The 14,191-nt window shown below is 40.7% G+C and overlaps 3 protein-coding genes across 4 annotated transcripts; 2 read left to right on the forward strand and 1 right to left on the reverse strand.

The window, feature by feature from the left end:
- Positions 1 to 2,276: 2,276 nt before the first annotated feature.
- Positions 2,277 to 6,137, reverse strand: LOC108249767 (elongin B). Its single transcript, XM_017439352.3, has 4 exons — positions 6,007 to 6,137; positions 4,983 to 5,117; positions 4,699 to 4,807; positions 2,277 to 3,432 (listed from the first exon to the last, which is right to left on the reverse strand). Exons 1-4 carry the CDS (start codon positions 6,007 to 6,009, stop codon positions 3,320 to 3,322), a joined length of 360 nt encoding a protein of 119 aa, XP_017294841.1. The 5' UTR covers positions 6,010 to 6,137; the 3' UTR covers positions 2,277 to 3,319.
- pkmyt1 (protein kinase, membrane associated tyrosine/threonine 1) lies at positions 6,117 to 10,024 on the forward strand. The gene is made up of 8 exons (XM_017439324.3): positions 6,117 to 6,223; positions 7,199 to 7,616; positions 7,822 to 8,059; positions 8,152 to 8,431; positions 8,507 to 8,613; positions 8,703 to 8,875; positions 8,958 to 9,169; positions 9,335 to 10,024. Exons 2-8 carry the CDS (start codon positions 7,242 to 7,244, stop codon positions 9,678 to 9,680), a joined length of 1,731 nt encoding a protein of 576 aa, XP_017294813.1. The 5' UTR covers positions 6,117 to 6,223; positions 7,199 to 7,241; the 3' UTR covers positions 9,681 to 10,024.
- An 808-nt stretch (positions 10,025 to 10,832) lies between these two features.
- LOC108247162 (zinc finger and SCAN domain-containing protein 2) lies at positions 10,833 to 13,023 on the forward strand. Of its 2 annotated transcripts, none has more exons than XM_017435094.3 (3): positions 10,833 to 10,880; positions 11,456 to 11,646; positions 11,744 to 13,023. In XM_017435094.3, exons 2-3 carry the CDS (start codon positions 11,457 to 11,459, stop codon positions 12,658 to 12,660), a joined length of 1,107 nt encoding a protein of 368 aa, XP_017290583.1. In that variant the 5' UTR covers positions 10,833 to 10,880; position 11,456; the 3' UTR covers positions 12,661 to 13,023. The 2 variants fall into 2 exon arrangements, with proteins under 2 accessions (XP_017290583.1, XP_017290575.1); XM_017435086.3 differs by having other exon boundaries at positions 10,837 to 11,108.
- The last annotated feature ends 1,168 nt before the right edge of the window (positions 13,024 to 14,191 follow it).

The raw sequence follows: 14,191 nt of genomic DNA on the forward strand, positions 1-14,191 counted from the left end.
TATCCCAAAAATCATTCACTCTTTAAGGAAATGGTTAAAATCAAAGAGAAAAACAAGCTATTTTAGTTTTTGGATTATCTTTTTTTAAGCAGACTGTTCTTTCTCTGTATTTTGATATGCTGTTAATGTGGACTTTTTCGCCACCTAGTGGTGCAACATGGATATTTCAGAATTTTATTAGAATTATGTGAAAGGAGGTTTAGAAAAGGCTCTGAAATAAGAAAAAAAACAATGTAAAAAAATCCAGCATTGTGTAGACCTGGCCCAAATCTCTCAGTGGCGTGGCACAGAAACTACTTTCTTGTTATCTGTATTTTTTCAAATAGTGAATAGTTGAAACACGTTCTTTGGGGGGGGGACCTCCTGTTTCCATACACAGGCATGACTGCCAAGTAGATTTTTTAATGCAAACATCTAATAGGATAAGGAACAGTTTTTACTGCTGAATTCTGAAACTTTGAATCCAGTCAAAGAAATTGTACAATTAGAGTTCAGTCAAAAATGTCCATGAGTCAGATGCTGAATTGTTGGCTCCTCAATGAGACAAGATTAACTAATCAAAAAGTTTTTAAATTTATTTTTCTTTACATTGACAGCCTGTTACTTTCATACCTGCCTTAAAACCTCAGTCAAACTGCACTGGGTTGTATGAGATTAAGGGGTAAAAACTGCACCACTTGCAAAGACCTTTTTTTGAGCTTAAATTTGTTAATTCTTTTTTTCTTCATTATTTTAAACACAGCTCTAAATTTACATGTGAGGTGTGATCCACCTGTCTGAGTCTCAAAAACCTGAACAGATGAAGACAAGAAATGAAAATTAGTGAATAAATGTGATATTTGAATGAAAATCTTCTGAAAACAGGTTGAATTACAGATGTGACTTTAAAAGATGAAAACCCTCTGTCAAAAACCAGTTAAAACTATTCTTTTAAAAATCTTATGAATATATTTACTGTATATTTAAATTTTTGTCAGGATTTGTTGCGTTGGTAAATTTACTGAGTTTATGTTGGCTTTAGAGATATGGTTTTATCTTCTAGTTTCCTCCTGCATCAACAAACAAACACGGCTGTGTTGATGTGAGTAAATAGCCTAATAAATAATAAAAGACTCATTTCTTTTTCTTCTCTCCTAAACTCCCCTCACAGGACACATCGTCATGTAATCAACTTTTGAACAGATTTAACAGAATATTTTGAGATCATCTGTGAAACACGTCTTACGTATTTCTTTTATTTAAACTTTCCTACTTTTCCAGACTTCAATTAACAAATTTCTTTGTCAGTTTTTACCTTCTAAATACAGAATTTATCTATAAATTCATGACAAATGTCTACAGTCTGACAGGAAACACCCTGCTGCCATCTCATACCTGCTCGTGTTTGTGTGTTAGCAAAATATCTGACGAACCAGCGGACGGATTTTAACGACGCTCATCTACAATTTATTCCCCTTAGGATGTCCGGCTAATTCAACATGGCTGCCACAATCAACTTAAAAAAATGTCTATAAATTTGGCGTGGTCGTAGCTGAGAGTCATCTCCGACACACTCCAAGAGCTAACCTTCATTTAAAACTTTGGCATGCATGGCGGGGGTGATCTGGATTCCTTTAAGGAACGTTACTTTCATTTACTGAGTTTTAAAACCTGAGAAACATCAATCCGTGAAACCTCAGGGTGTTTATAAGAGTTTGTCTGTTTACTAAGTCAGTGATAATGACTATATCCATAATTTAAATAATAACAGCGTAAAAAGGACTGATCAGATGAGCAAATTAATGTTAGATGTTTGGATTTCCCTCCTTTGGAAGAAAGGACAGGGAATTTAACAGATACTTTCCCCAAACTCTGTTATCTGTTTTCCCCTCTCCATAATTATTCAAACCCGCAAAATATTCAAATCAAAACTCCACTTCTCACGACTGCACAAAACCCCCGCGTTTCAGGAAACCAATCCTGACGCGCCCACGAGCTTCTAACAACGATGAGCCGATTGGAAACGCATTCAGACGTAACACAATGCGAGAAACACAAATACAGCAGGTTTTCACTTCAAGCAGGTCCTGTTATGTCGTAAAGCCTAACGGAGTTTGGTAATATTAGTTCATTCTTTATGTGTAAAACATCCCGATGACTCCAGTGAAACAGGAAGTAATAAAGGTCTTTCATAAACTCCAGAGGAAGTGAGATATTAGGTACTGATAGTTTTGTTATAACCCTTTAGTAAGATGTAAAATTAACATTCTTAGGAAAAAGAAAAATACTTCAGTCTCTTTAAATTATATTATCCACATTTTATATTAACACAAACCAGTGTTTAAAAAAGGTTAGCAAGTGGAATAAAAAAAACAAAAACAGCAAAAAACGTTTTCATGATGTGAGCTCACAGTAACAACATGTCTGCGTGACGGCGGCGGGACCGCACCACGATAATGTTGGTGACATGATGTGGGCGAAATTAAAGCCGAAGACGGGAAAAGTTCTCCTCTGGTGTTTACTTCATGTGACAGACAAAAATGTGCTCCGACCAAAAGCGGCCCTCCACTGTCCAAGAGGTGCCCCGCTTTCGGGTCTCAGTGCGTGAAACACAACAAGACCAACAAAAACAAACAAACAAACAAACAAAAACAGACCGGTGAAACGAAACGAACGAAAACCACAAACAAGATGCTCTTTACCAGAAATTAAATCAAATCAGAAATGTACATCAAAAAGATTTGAGAGTCATACTAAGTAAACGTTTCAGTGGCAGATCTGAAAAGAAAAAAAAAGAAAAAATAAATCTTTTGTTTTGAAATTGTTCATGCAGTTCGCTAATTCAAATACTGAACTCTGACCCAAGCGTTTTAACTTCAAAAGCACTGTGACACACAACTACACCTCCAACTCTTTCCAAAAAAACAAAAAAAACAAAAATGCCAATGATATTAATTAAAACAACTCAAATACACACATTTACACTCACACACTCCCAACTATCCAAACTGACTTTCTCACTTGGTGCTTCAGAGTAAATTCAGGGAGCTGGTCTGCATGGGATGTGGAAACCAGTTTAAGGAAAGAAAAGAAAAGAAAAAATACATTTCTGAAGTAAACTGACAGCGGAGAGAGTCGGGGGGGAGGGATGCTGATATCATAAAGGTAACATGAATAGGATTGATCACCTATAATGTCCCTGTCCATCAAATTCAAATTATATTACATATCCACCACCGTGCTATGTCTCCTCTGCAGTTAATCCACACACACCCACTCCCATCCTTCCCCTCCTTCGCTAGTCTCCTCTCCTCTCTCCCGCCCTCCCCCCCAGCTGCCATCACTGCACTGCCTGCTCGTTGGCGGTGCTACCGGAGTCCTGCGGCTTCATCACGTCGGGGAGCTCAGGGGGGCTGGAGAAGGCCTCGACGTGCAGCTGCTCGAACATCTCATCTGGAAAGCAGAGCAGAGCGGGAAACATGAGCTCCGCCTCGACAGGAGAGCCTAAAGCGGACGCATAAATCACGCCGAGAACGCTGCTGAGGCGAGCGGGCTGAGGGAACATGCATCAACTCAGGTGGCTGGTGAAGTCGGTCAGGAAAGGACTGATAGTCTTAACGACACGAGGACTTGTTTTATATGTCAACAAATTCAAACTCTAGTGGACGCCTTCTTAAATGGAAATAACTAAGCCAGGGGTCTGCAACCGGCGGCTCGGGGGCCACCGCGAAGCTCTCTAGTTCTCATGTAGTCGATCCTTGTAGCTTTGACCAAAAATAACATGAAAATGAATAATTACTTTTCAAACCACAGTAGGAGAATCTTACTGTAGCAGTTCTCTCATCAGGTTTTCTGCAATATGTGAGTAAAATGTCTAACAGGATGATTAGACCAATCAGTTTGCCCTAATAGTTACTGAATTTTCAGTAAATGAAGATATCGGTCATTATTAGAGCAAATTTAGTGAGTCACATTTAAATATCCAACAAACGGTGCTAATATTCTTTGTTTACTCAAATAATTAACCAGGATGCAAATGTAGGTTTCATTATTTCAAATCAGGGCTCTTTTGTTTTCCTCCCAGCGTATTTTATGAGATGAAGCATATTTTTTAGGTTTCCTCTTCTTATCTGCTTGTTTACTTGCCAGTTTTTAACTGTTTAGTCTGTGTAAACTGCAGCATATGTATGACTATAATCCATGAGCAGATGTAATAATTTGCTAAAATTCAACAATGTTACAAGAAAAGACTGAGAATTTCCTATGTGTAAAATTAAATCAAAGCTTGGAAAAAAGACAAACTTGGCTAAACTATGTGGGAAAATAGACAATTTTTCAGTTGTTTCACTGAATTCTGTCCACCTGTGAGCCGTTGTGCCACAATCTAAGTGGCTAATTTTTAAAAATAATTTATTTTTTGTATGCAGGCCTCGCAAAACTGTATTCCGGGTCTTGCACAGTATCTTATTGCCCACGTTGGAACCGTCCCCACCTGCTTTTCTGCCACCTTGGCAGCCGCCTCCAGGTTTATGATTTAATCTATCGGAGTACGCTTTTGTAACAAGACTCTGCAACTCAAGTGAGGAAACTGAGAACCCCGGCAAACGGTGCGAGACATTCTGGAGACTCCCCTCGCAGACGCTGCCCGCCAACCTAAACACTCCTTGGTGTGCAGAAGAAACCAAACTAACGTGATCCTTAGAAGAAATAAAACTGTACCATTTACACGGAAGGCCAGACCGACTGTAGCTGGTGCTTGAGGTCTGGCGGTCTGGCTGGTAAACCCACAGTCCCCCAGTGTTTTACTGTCTTCTAGCAACTGGTCGTCCTGTGGAACATGAGAAGAAGAAGTTAGAAAAATAATCCACAGTTGGGTTGAAGTGTAGGAATATAACAACCCTGATAAAGACACTAAACATAACCAGTAAAATCTAACCCCATCAATTTAAACGTGCAGGAGGTTCAGGACATTTTGAGGTTTTTTTTTTTGGCTCTAAACTTACTTTGTAAAGTCTCTGATCCTCAGGTGGTCTCTTAAGTATTCCTTCAACAATACGCTTCAGCTCATACACAGTGGTGGATTCCTTGGCATCTGTGAAGATTGTCGTCTTGTGACGTCGGATCATTAAAAACACGTCCTGGAAAACAATAAGAACACAGTCAAATCTGTGTTTCCCCTTAACTATGAACTCATACAACGTCTGAATCCTTTGCGAGTCACTAAAGCTTTCCAAACAACCCTAAAGCTGAATTGTTGTCTTTTATGAAAACACTGAGAAGCTGTGGTTCATGTGAATGTACTCAGACTGAGAATGTTTCAGTATTGTTGTTCAAATGTACATAAGTCTAAAGAGATCTTAATGTACTCTAAACAGGAATTCAATGGTTTATTCCCTTGGAAACATAACGGAACAGAGCAAGCTCTGTGGGGCTGTAGAAGTAAAGCAGAAAGAGTTAATTAAAGTTAAAATAAACATATAAAAACAAGTAAAAAGAAGAAAAGGTGCTTTAACGTCGTACATTAAGATATATATTTTAAACTGTCAATAGGTTCTCTACTTATTAAGACTTTTCCACGATGAATTTACACACATTAAGTCCAAATTTGCTCTCGAAAAGCTTCGGGGGAACACAGTGAAGAGGTAGTAAATAACACCGATCACATACAAAGCAGACTTAGCAAGGAGCTAGCGCCAAATCTGCCCGGATTATTCTGTTAAAATATGACCAAACAGGTGAACTAGCAGACGGGCGACGTCAGCAGTATATTTCCAGTTGACCTGACCAGTTTGCTGAGTTAATTAGGCGGCTAAACTTAGATCGCTCCCCAGATTAAACCAAAGCTAAGAACCATCTTCACCCCCTCTGCAAAGGGAAAGCGAAGCTAACCGTTAGCTTTAGCAGGCTAACAAAAACAAAGCGACCTCAAAGCTCCGCGGCGTCGACATCTTTCGCTAAACGTCGGGATGTCTATCCCGCCTGTGTGCGAAGGTGTAAATCTCACACAGTAAGTTAAATAAAAGTTACCATTTCAAGCGGTCAGAGTGACGCCAGCCCTGAGCAGCAGAACTCCCAGACTGCACCGCTCGCGGATGTTGCGCAATCTACGCACGTCAGCGCGTCGTATTCACGGAGCGGAGCTACGCCTCGTTGCGTAAGCTTGTCAAAATTTGGCGCGAGGGGAAACGGAGATTATCTACATTTACCTGCCTGCTCGGCAGCCAGTCGTTGAAACTGGATTATGGTTTGTGTCGCAACATAATTTAACTCGGTTTTGCTCGACCTGTAAGCGTCAGTGACTGTAATTTATTCGACTACTAATTTGGCAGCAACGTTAGTGGTTGTTATTATTAGGCTGCCTTGTGTGTTAGCTAAAATGCATTTGTTTTTCGTATGTGACAGTTGTCAGTTTCAGCAAATATTGAACTATAGTAATGCTTACTGTGCTGTTAATGTTAGGTAAGAAATATAACTAATTATTACTGCAGCTAAAGACAGACGTGTTTATATTTTTAACACTGGCTTCTTTCTGTATGTTCAGCTTTAATTTGTAGCTAACTGCTCAGTTTGGATCACAGGTTTTACCCCTAACTTAATCTTTTTCTTATCTTAGAGCTGTTTAGTGTCCATTTGGTGTCTTATTGTTTATTTTGCACACATTGTTGTGTCTTGATTTGGTATATATCTTGTTCATTTGTATCTCTGAGGTTATTCTTGTATTTTTTTACCCATCCTTTTTGGTTTGTGATCCAGTTTTTGCTTGCTTCCTGTCTATGTGTTGCTCTAATAAAACCAGAGATCTGGACCTGTTCCCCCACAGGCCTGTTGTTAACTAATCTGGCATTGACCTAATAAAAACCTGAAGATCAACAAATTATCTCATGAAAGCACCAAGGACACTGTAAATAGAGATCCCTGTTAACACGCTAAACAACCTGTTAAACTTGTCATTAAACATGTCAGGTGTCTCAATAAACGAGAGTGCAAAAGCTGAAATGTTGTAGAACCTGTACCATTTATTTACCGTCTAACAAATAGTTTGGTGACTAAACAGATTATACTTTGGAAGTTTTCAATGCTTGTCACATGATAAAGACGTCTTAAGGTGGTATTTACACTTTTGTCAAATGACAAATGGGTTATTCTTAAATTTAGGACAGTTGAAAGTTCTCTCTGGCTAATTTTCTTGTGAATAAGTGTTGTATTCTGAACGTTGCAGCTCGCCGTCTTCGACTAAAAGGAGTTGAAGAAGTCCCGGTACGATGCCGGTTGCCGTGGAAACCACAGCGTCCAGGGTGCCTCTCCCTCTCCCGACCCACTTCTCCAACGCAGAGCAGTCCTTCTCCCTGAAAAAGCGCCGGTTCCCGTTCTCGTCGTCGCCCATGGTGAACTCCCCCAGCTCCTCCCCCGCCCGGCTCTCGTACTCCCTCCCTCCGATGCCGCCGTCCAAAGGGTGCCCCCCTCTGAGCAGGGTGTTCCCTCAGCTCCCGTCTCCGTGGACACCCCTGTCTGATTCTCTCAGCAAGTCTCCACTTCCAAATTCTGTCTATGATCCCTGCAAACACAATTCCTATTTTAGTCAGTGCTTTACTAATTTGGGCCTCTTGGGAAGAGGATCCTTTGGAGAGGTCTATAAGGTGAGCAAGACAAGGATTTCTCTGTTAAATAGTAAAACATTTTATGACGATACACTCTGTTAGAGGCTACCATTTCTTCATATGCAAGAAAATTCAATTTCTGGATTTTAAGAATCATACATTTGTGATATTAGATAGGAGACTTTAGGACAGCAAACATAAAAAATTGAGACTGTTAATATTCATACCCAACGTATTTCTTTAGGTGCAAAATAACACAGACGGCCGCCTGTACGCTGTGAAGCGCTCCGCTCACCGCTTCAGAGGTAACAATGAGAGAAATCGGAGTGTGAGGGAAGCCAGAAATCACGAGCGCGTCTGCCCTCATCCCCACATCCTGGACTTTGTGGCAGCGTGGGAAGAAAATGGCCGACTCTACATTCAGACAGAACTGTGTAGCACCAGTTTGCTGCTTCATGCTGAGAATAAGCTTCCTGGCCCAGGTCTGTTTGTAAATCTACAGAACAGACTTTCAGATGTTCTAACAAATATAATTCATGCTCTGACTCTGTTTGTTTGGAACGTGTGAATCCAGATGAGCCTGCAGCGTGGGCGTACCTGTGCGACCTCCTCTCTGCTCTGCAGCACCTGCATTCTCACGGTTTCGTGCACCTGGACCTAAAGCCCGCCAACGTCCTCATCACCAGCTCTGGCCGCCTCAAGCTCGGGGACTTTGGCCTGCTGCTGGAGCTCAAGCAAACAAGCACAGAGCACCTAAAGGGGAAAATAAAGGAGGACGCTCAGGAGGGTGATCCTAGATACATGGCGCCTGAGCTGCTGCGCGGGGAATATGGACCTGCTGCGGATGTGTTTAGGTACGTAGAAACCAAGAGAAGATTAAATTATAATTGGAAGAGTTTTAACCTGATAAAATACTTATTTTTTTTAAGTTTGGGTGTTTCTATTCTGGAGCTGGCCTGTAATATTGAGGTACCAAACGGTGGTGAGGGATGGCAGCAGCTCAGACAGGGTCATCTTCCCTCAGAGTTCACCAACGGTAAAACCATAGTTTCCTATTGAGATAACGATTGTGCTATTGTCTTTTTAAAAGGCAGCAAATGAAATGTGTTTTCACTGCATTTTCAGGCCTGTCTGTTGAGCTACAGTCAGTCCTGCGGATGATGCTGACCCCGGAGCCATCAGAGAGACCGACGGTCTCTGAGCTCCTCGCTCTTCCCTCGGTCAGAAAACACAGGTGGAAACGGCGCATTTACCTCACGGTTGCCGAGGCTATGCGGACACTGGTCTCCTTGTGCCAAGTAATATTTCGGCGAACATTTTATTCCTTTATTTATAACATATTCAGCCTAAATACTGTGACTTTTTTTTTCTCCCTTATAGTTGGTGGCGTGCTTCGGATGCAGACTCCTCTCATCGTTTCACTTATCCTTCCTCCCACGTTGGACCAAACCTCTGCCCTGCACCCCTCCTAAGGGCAGCTGGGACCGGGATGTGACCCTCAGTACCATGCATACTGAGCCGGAGGCGCTTGAGGATGATGCTGTTTTTCTGCATCACACAGACCCAGAACTTTCACCCTCATTTTCACACAGGTAGAGACAGCCTGTTGCGATGATAAAGTTCACAATAAAAATATTTTATCCTGCTTTTTAATCTAAAAACATGAAATAACCCTCTTTCTTTGTGAGTGCCTAGTATATGAAATTCTCATCTTTTGTTATTTCTGTTAAGTTTCATCCCTTTTTTTTCCTCCTCAGGGCCAAATCCAGACTAGAAATCACATCCACCCCTCTCCCAAATTCACCAATACACAACCACCGAAGTCCTGCCCACACACCCACCCACTCAAGTCTGTGTGACTGGTCTAACTTGGCTCTAACCCCTTCCAGTATCCACTCCAATGGCTCCTGCCGCACACTCACGCCCAGCGAGAGTCCCGCTCACGCCCAGCATCACACAGGCTCTTCATCCTCCAAGTCCTCTGAGCGAATCAGTCGTAACTGGGTCCAAATGGAAGAGGCCGCACCTCGGCTCGGCTTCGAACCAAAGAACCTGCTGAGTCTGTTTGAGAAGACGGCCGAAGAGGAACACCCTGAGCCATGAGTACAAGATGGCTGTTTCACCGTCATGATGAAACAGCAACGCGTCGTGTCAACAAAACCTAATGCATAAGCTTTACTGCCTAACTGTTCTTTCTGCCATTTTGTGACAACAGCTTCTTTTAATGTGTTTTTGAAAAGAGATGGATTTAAAGAAAAGGTCTGAATGTGTAATCAGATCCTCAAAACACTTTTATGTTTGTGTAAATGCAGTCGGTTGCTTATCTAGCATGGCATGATTAATATTTGAATAAGTTATCTATAGCATGTTGAACTCTTGAGTAATTTATTCTATGAGCTACAGAAAAAAGGAAAATAAACTTGTGTAATGTGTTGTGACGTTAAAGCTTCTGAAAACACAAACTTTGGTGTGTTTTGTTTTCTTGGTTCACTTAGTTTTGTTTTTAAAGCCACAGATTTTGAATTCAAATACTTTGTTAAATCAAAATTAGTTTATTTGTTTGATTTTTGTTTTTCATCATTACCACTAGATGGCAATCAAACATTGCAAGTTTGACACGATTTTTTTAAAAACTTAAAAAGATGATGGCAAATATTTCACTTTTGAGTATATTAGGGTTTTTTTGTTTTGTTTTGTTTTTGGATTAGATTATTTACTAAAAGGAAAAGTCACAAGAGAAGATGAAACAGACGAATAAGCTGTAAATTTTTTGTGTTATTGAAAATGCATAGTTTAAACTTGACATGGTGTCAGAATGTGGAATTTATTAAAGGCTGCTCTTTTAGAACATGAATGAATATATCAGGAGTTTAAATTAAGCTATATTTTATACCTAACCTGTACATTTTAAATACTTTTTAAATGATTTGTTCTGGGAAAGCAGGAATCAAATTTATATCCAAAGTGGAGGCCTAAAAGCTTAGTTGGGCAGCTTTGTGTTTACAACAATACTAATAAAACAGTAGCAACAATAATAAAACTAAAAGTTTTCAGTCTATAAACACATGTAGAACCCACATGTACACCGTTACTGTTTTGAGATTTATTTAGGTTGACTTGTTTACCCCTAAGATATATAGAAAAAAATCACGAGGCCTTAAATTTTGAACATTAAGGAGTAATATCGTGAACAAACCTAAAATCAGCAGAACTCAATAAAGAAAAGTTGGCTTTTATTTTGAAATCGTCTTCCTAGCGGAAGTGGCTGGTTGCGTGATGCGGAAGTGGAGTTTGTGTTTATAGGTTAGCATGTGGTTGTGTTCCGATGTTGTTTTTAAAATGTTTACAGTTGATATTAGTTAAACAGGATTAAAAACATCTAAAGGATAGATTTTACCTATACATTACCGGTGTTTAGGTTTTTTTTACTTTGTGATGTTTAAATGAGAAACAACATCTTACGGAGTTAGCTAATGAGGCTAACAAGCCTGGTATCTGCCCCAAGAAGCAAAGTTGACGAACAGCTAGCAGGTATTTCTGTAATTTTAAACATAAATAGCCAGGAGACGGATTAGTTTTAATAGTGGTTAACACTGACAGGTCTTTTGCTTTAAATTAGTATTGAGTATTTTGTAAACAGCGACAAATAACATTGACTTATAGTAAAAATGCTGACTAGAAGAATTAAGACATTTAGTTTTATTGTAATATATTTGATTTAATTATAAACAATAAACTATAGTATTTAGATAAGCGGACAAAAATGCCTCTACCTCCTTAAATTTGAAACCAAGTTATTAGTGTTTGGACCTTTGTATTTAAACTGCTGTAGATCATTTCTTAGAGTCATAATCAGATTTTATTTTTGTATTTTTAAGGATGTCTAAATTGGAGCGCCTAAATGCTCGTGTGTCCAAACTGCTGACTGAAGCTGTGCAGGAGGTTCTGGATGTGGTCAAGGAGACCGTATCGGAGTATCAGCAAAAAACAGCCCGAACGCAGAGAGAGAACGAGAGTCTGAAGAGAAGACTGCGAGAGCTTCAGGAAAGGATTCCCAAAGATAACACTGGTGCGTTACGTGTTGTTATCTTGACATAATGACATCCAGGATTAGATAAGTTGCTATAAGGGTAAAAAGCTTTTCTGTTTTATTCCAAATGTTGCAGCTGTTTTGCCTACAGCTGAACCATCAGCTGGGAGAACGGATGATGCAGCGCGTCAAAACCACGATTCACGCCCATTTCAGAGGCATAATCCAAGCGTCCCTTACACGCAGCAAAGGCTGATAATCGGCCACAAACGAAACCATGAGGTGAAGCAGGAATCCAACGAACAGAAGCAGCTCAACGATGGTCAGTCGGGAATTGAGCATGACAAAGCACAAGCAGAGATGGCGACTAAAAGAAGCGAGGATGCGGAGAGTGTCCACGCTGCCCTCTCTACTAACAGGGACACAGGGGCAGTGTCACTGAATACCGTGTGCACCACTTACCCCAGCTCCCTGCTCAGCCTCTCTGCCATCAAAAGAGAATCAGAGCAAAAAGAGTGCACAACATCAGAGCAGCCATCTACACAGGAACAATACACTGGACGCGTGGATTTAGGCTCCAGTTCCAATCCTCACATCTCTGCTGAGACCCACAGGCTCCGTGTTGGTGCAGAACCGTACGGACTTGTCTTCGTCGGCGCTGATCCCGCCTTACGCAGGAGGCAGGGGTGTGCGAAAGCCAGCGGGAACGCATTCAGCCAAAGGCGAGTCGTGACAGAGCAGCCGAAGAGAGACGACGTACACCTGTGTGTCGTGTGCGGGAAGACGTTCAGCAGGGTCAATAACTTGAGAATCCACCAGCACTGTCACACGGGGGAAAAGCGGTACGGCTGCGTGCAGTGCGGGAGGCGCTTCAGGCTGGCAGGGGATCTCAATAAACACAAGAGGGTCCACACGGGGGAGAAACCGTACAACTGCAGCCAGTGCGGAAAGAACTTCAGCCGAGGGGAGAACCTCAAACGACATCAGAGGGTCCACATTGGGAAGATGTTGCAGTTACAGCGAGCAGCCGTTGGGTTTTCTGGACCCAACTGAGTCAGTGTGGTTACCTAATGATCGAAGGATCGTTTTTAAGTTGTGTTCAAACAACGAAATGTGTTATCTGTTGGTTCAAGAGCTGCTTCAGAAGACTGATGATCCTCAGCCATTTTAAAGAGCTGCTGCTTCAGTTGTCGATGTAACTTCTGGACTAATAAGCAGGTGGTTGTAGTGTAGACGGACTTCTTGACCTGCAAAAAAACTGTTCCTAGATTAAATATATAAATTGAACATGCAGCATTTAAATCTTTTAAAATCTGAAATGCATGATTGTTACTGAAAAAGCTAAACGACTGACTAAATTGCACCTACTGTATTTATTGCAAATGTAAAGAGGATGACTAAATTGTATTTATTACACAAATGGCTCAGTGTTTGTTTTTGTGATAAATGTTCCCATCACTGACAGGCTTCCTGAGGTAACGACACACACAGCCACACGGCCTTGTTGCTAGGACCGGTTTACACATGTGTAATATTTACCTCGTGGTTTATTTGAACTATCATAAGGGTTAAGTGTGTGAGAGGATACTATTTTACATTCTCTGGACTTTACACATTAAAAGTCACAGTTTCACCAAACCATAATGGTTAACCGCAGACAAAACCATGGATCAGTTTTTAACTTTTGTGCTCAAAATTATGCAAGCAGGAATGAGAAATGCTGAAATTATAAGCTTGTAGGTTTTTAGGATTGTTTTATTAGTCTGATAAATTACTTTTGTGTTGATGGTTAGGACACAGAACTAGCAAAATTGGAATTGGAAACAGCAGGTATGGCAGGTTGTTGTAGCATATAATCTTCCAACATTCTTATTTCAAAAGACTTGTTTTTTAGATTGAAAACTAAACTTCAGATTGCAAATATTTATACATTTGTTCCTCCTGGTTAAAAAGAACATTTCAGGACTCTTGACTGGCTTTCCTCTCATTCCCGCTCCACATTTCTTGTATCCCGAATGTCATGATCTCAAGGACAAATGATCCCACTCGTATGAAATGCGAGTTTCTCCCTGTACAATCTCTATGGGCCTGTTTCATGGCGGACATTTTGGGTTAAAAAGTAGAGAAATCACAGGTGTGGTAATAATGTTAGCAGTTCTGCAGCTGGGCTGGTTGTTCCTCTAAAGCAGGGCTGTCAAACTCAGTTGCATAAGATTAAATTAAAATTAAACAACTGCCCGTTTCTTACACCTTACTCTATCAACAACATCTTAATTTATTATTTCTTGGTAATTAAAGCTCTGTTTCTCTGACGCACATCAAGTTAGAGACCTGATGTCTTTTCCTTGCTGCAAGTTCATCAACCAGAGTTTGCTTGTCCTCACTGGACGTTCCCCACGGCTCTTTCCAGGTCAAATTTTAAAGGTTTCTGAAGAAGTCCAACTTATTTCTCTTGGCTCCGAAGTTTGGTTAACTGTCACGAGAAGTCTGCAATGAGCTGCTCAGCTTTTTAAGCAAAATGAGAAGTGATAGATACTCAATCTGTCTCTACTACTTTTAAAACAACATCTTGGGGGTGGGTGGG

This window comes from Kryptolebias marmoratus, linkage group LG17, assembly GCF_001649575.2.
Source record: "Kryptolebias marmoratus isolate JLee-2015 linkage group LG17, ASM164957v2, whole genome shotgun sequence".
Classification (NCBI taxonomy): Eukaryota; Metazoa; Chordata; class Actinopteri; order Cyprinodontiformes; family Rivulidae; genus Kryptolebias; species Kryptolebias marmoratus.

Excerpts from the sequence above, each read along its gene's own strand:
- LOC108249767 (XM_017439352.3), bottom strand. Across the intron at positions 4,808-4,982 it reads AGGATCAGAGACTTTACAAA|GACGACCAGTTGCTAGAAGA; the intron begins GTAAGTTTAGAG and ends CATGTTCCACAG. Across the intron at positions 3,433-4,698 it reads TCTGGCCTTCCGTGTAAATG|ATGAGATGTTCGAGCAGCTG; the intron begins GTACAGTTTTAT and ends TCTGCTTTCCAG.
- pkmyt1 (XM_017439324.3), top strand. The coding sequence starts at position 7,242 with ATGCCGGTTGCCGTGGAAACCACAGCGTCCAGGGTGCCTCTCCCTCTC. Across the intron at positions 8,432-8,506 it reads CCTGCTGCGGATGTGTTTAG|TTTGGGTGTTTCTATTCTGG; the intron begins GTACGTAGAAAC and ends ATTTTTTTTAAG. Across the intron at positions 8,876-8,957 it reads CACTGGTCTCCTTGTGCCAA|TTGGTGGCGTGCTTCGGATG; the intron begins GTAATATTTCGG and ends TCTCCCTTATAG.
- LOC108247162 (XM_017435094.3), top strand. The coding sequence starts at position 11,457 with ATGTCTAAATTGGAGCGCCTAAATGCTCGTGTGTCCAAACTGCTGACT. Across the intron at positions 11,647-11,743 it reads GATTCCCAAAGATAACACTG|CTGTTTTGCCTACAGCTGAA; the intron begins GTGCGTTACGTG and ends CAAATGTTGCAG.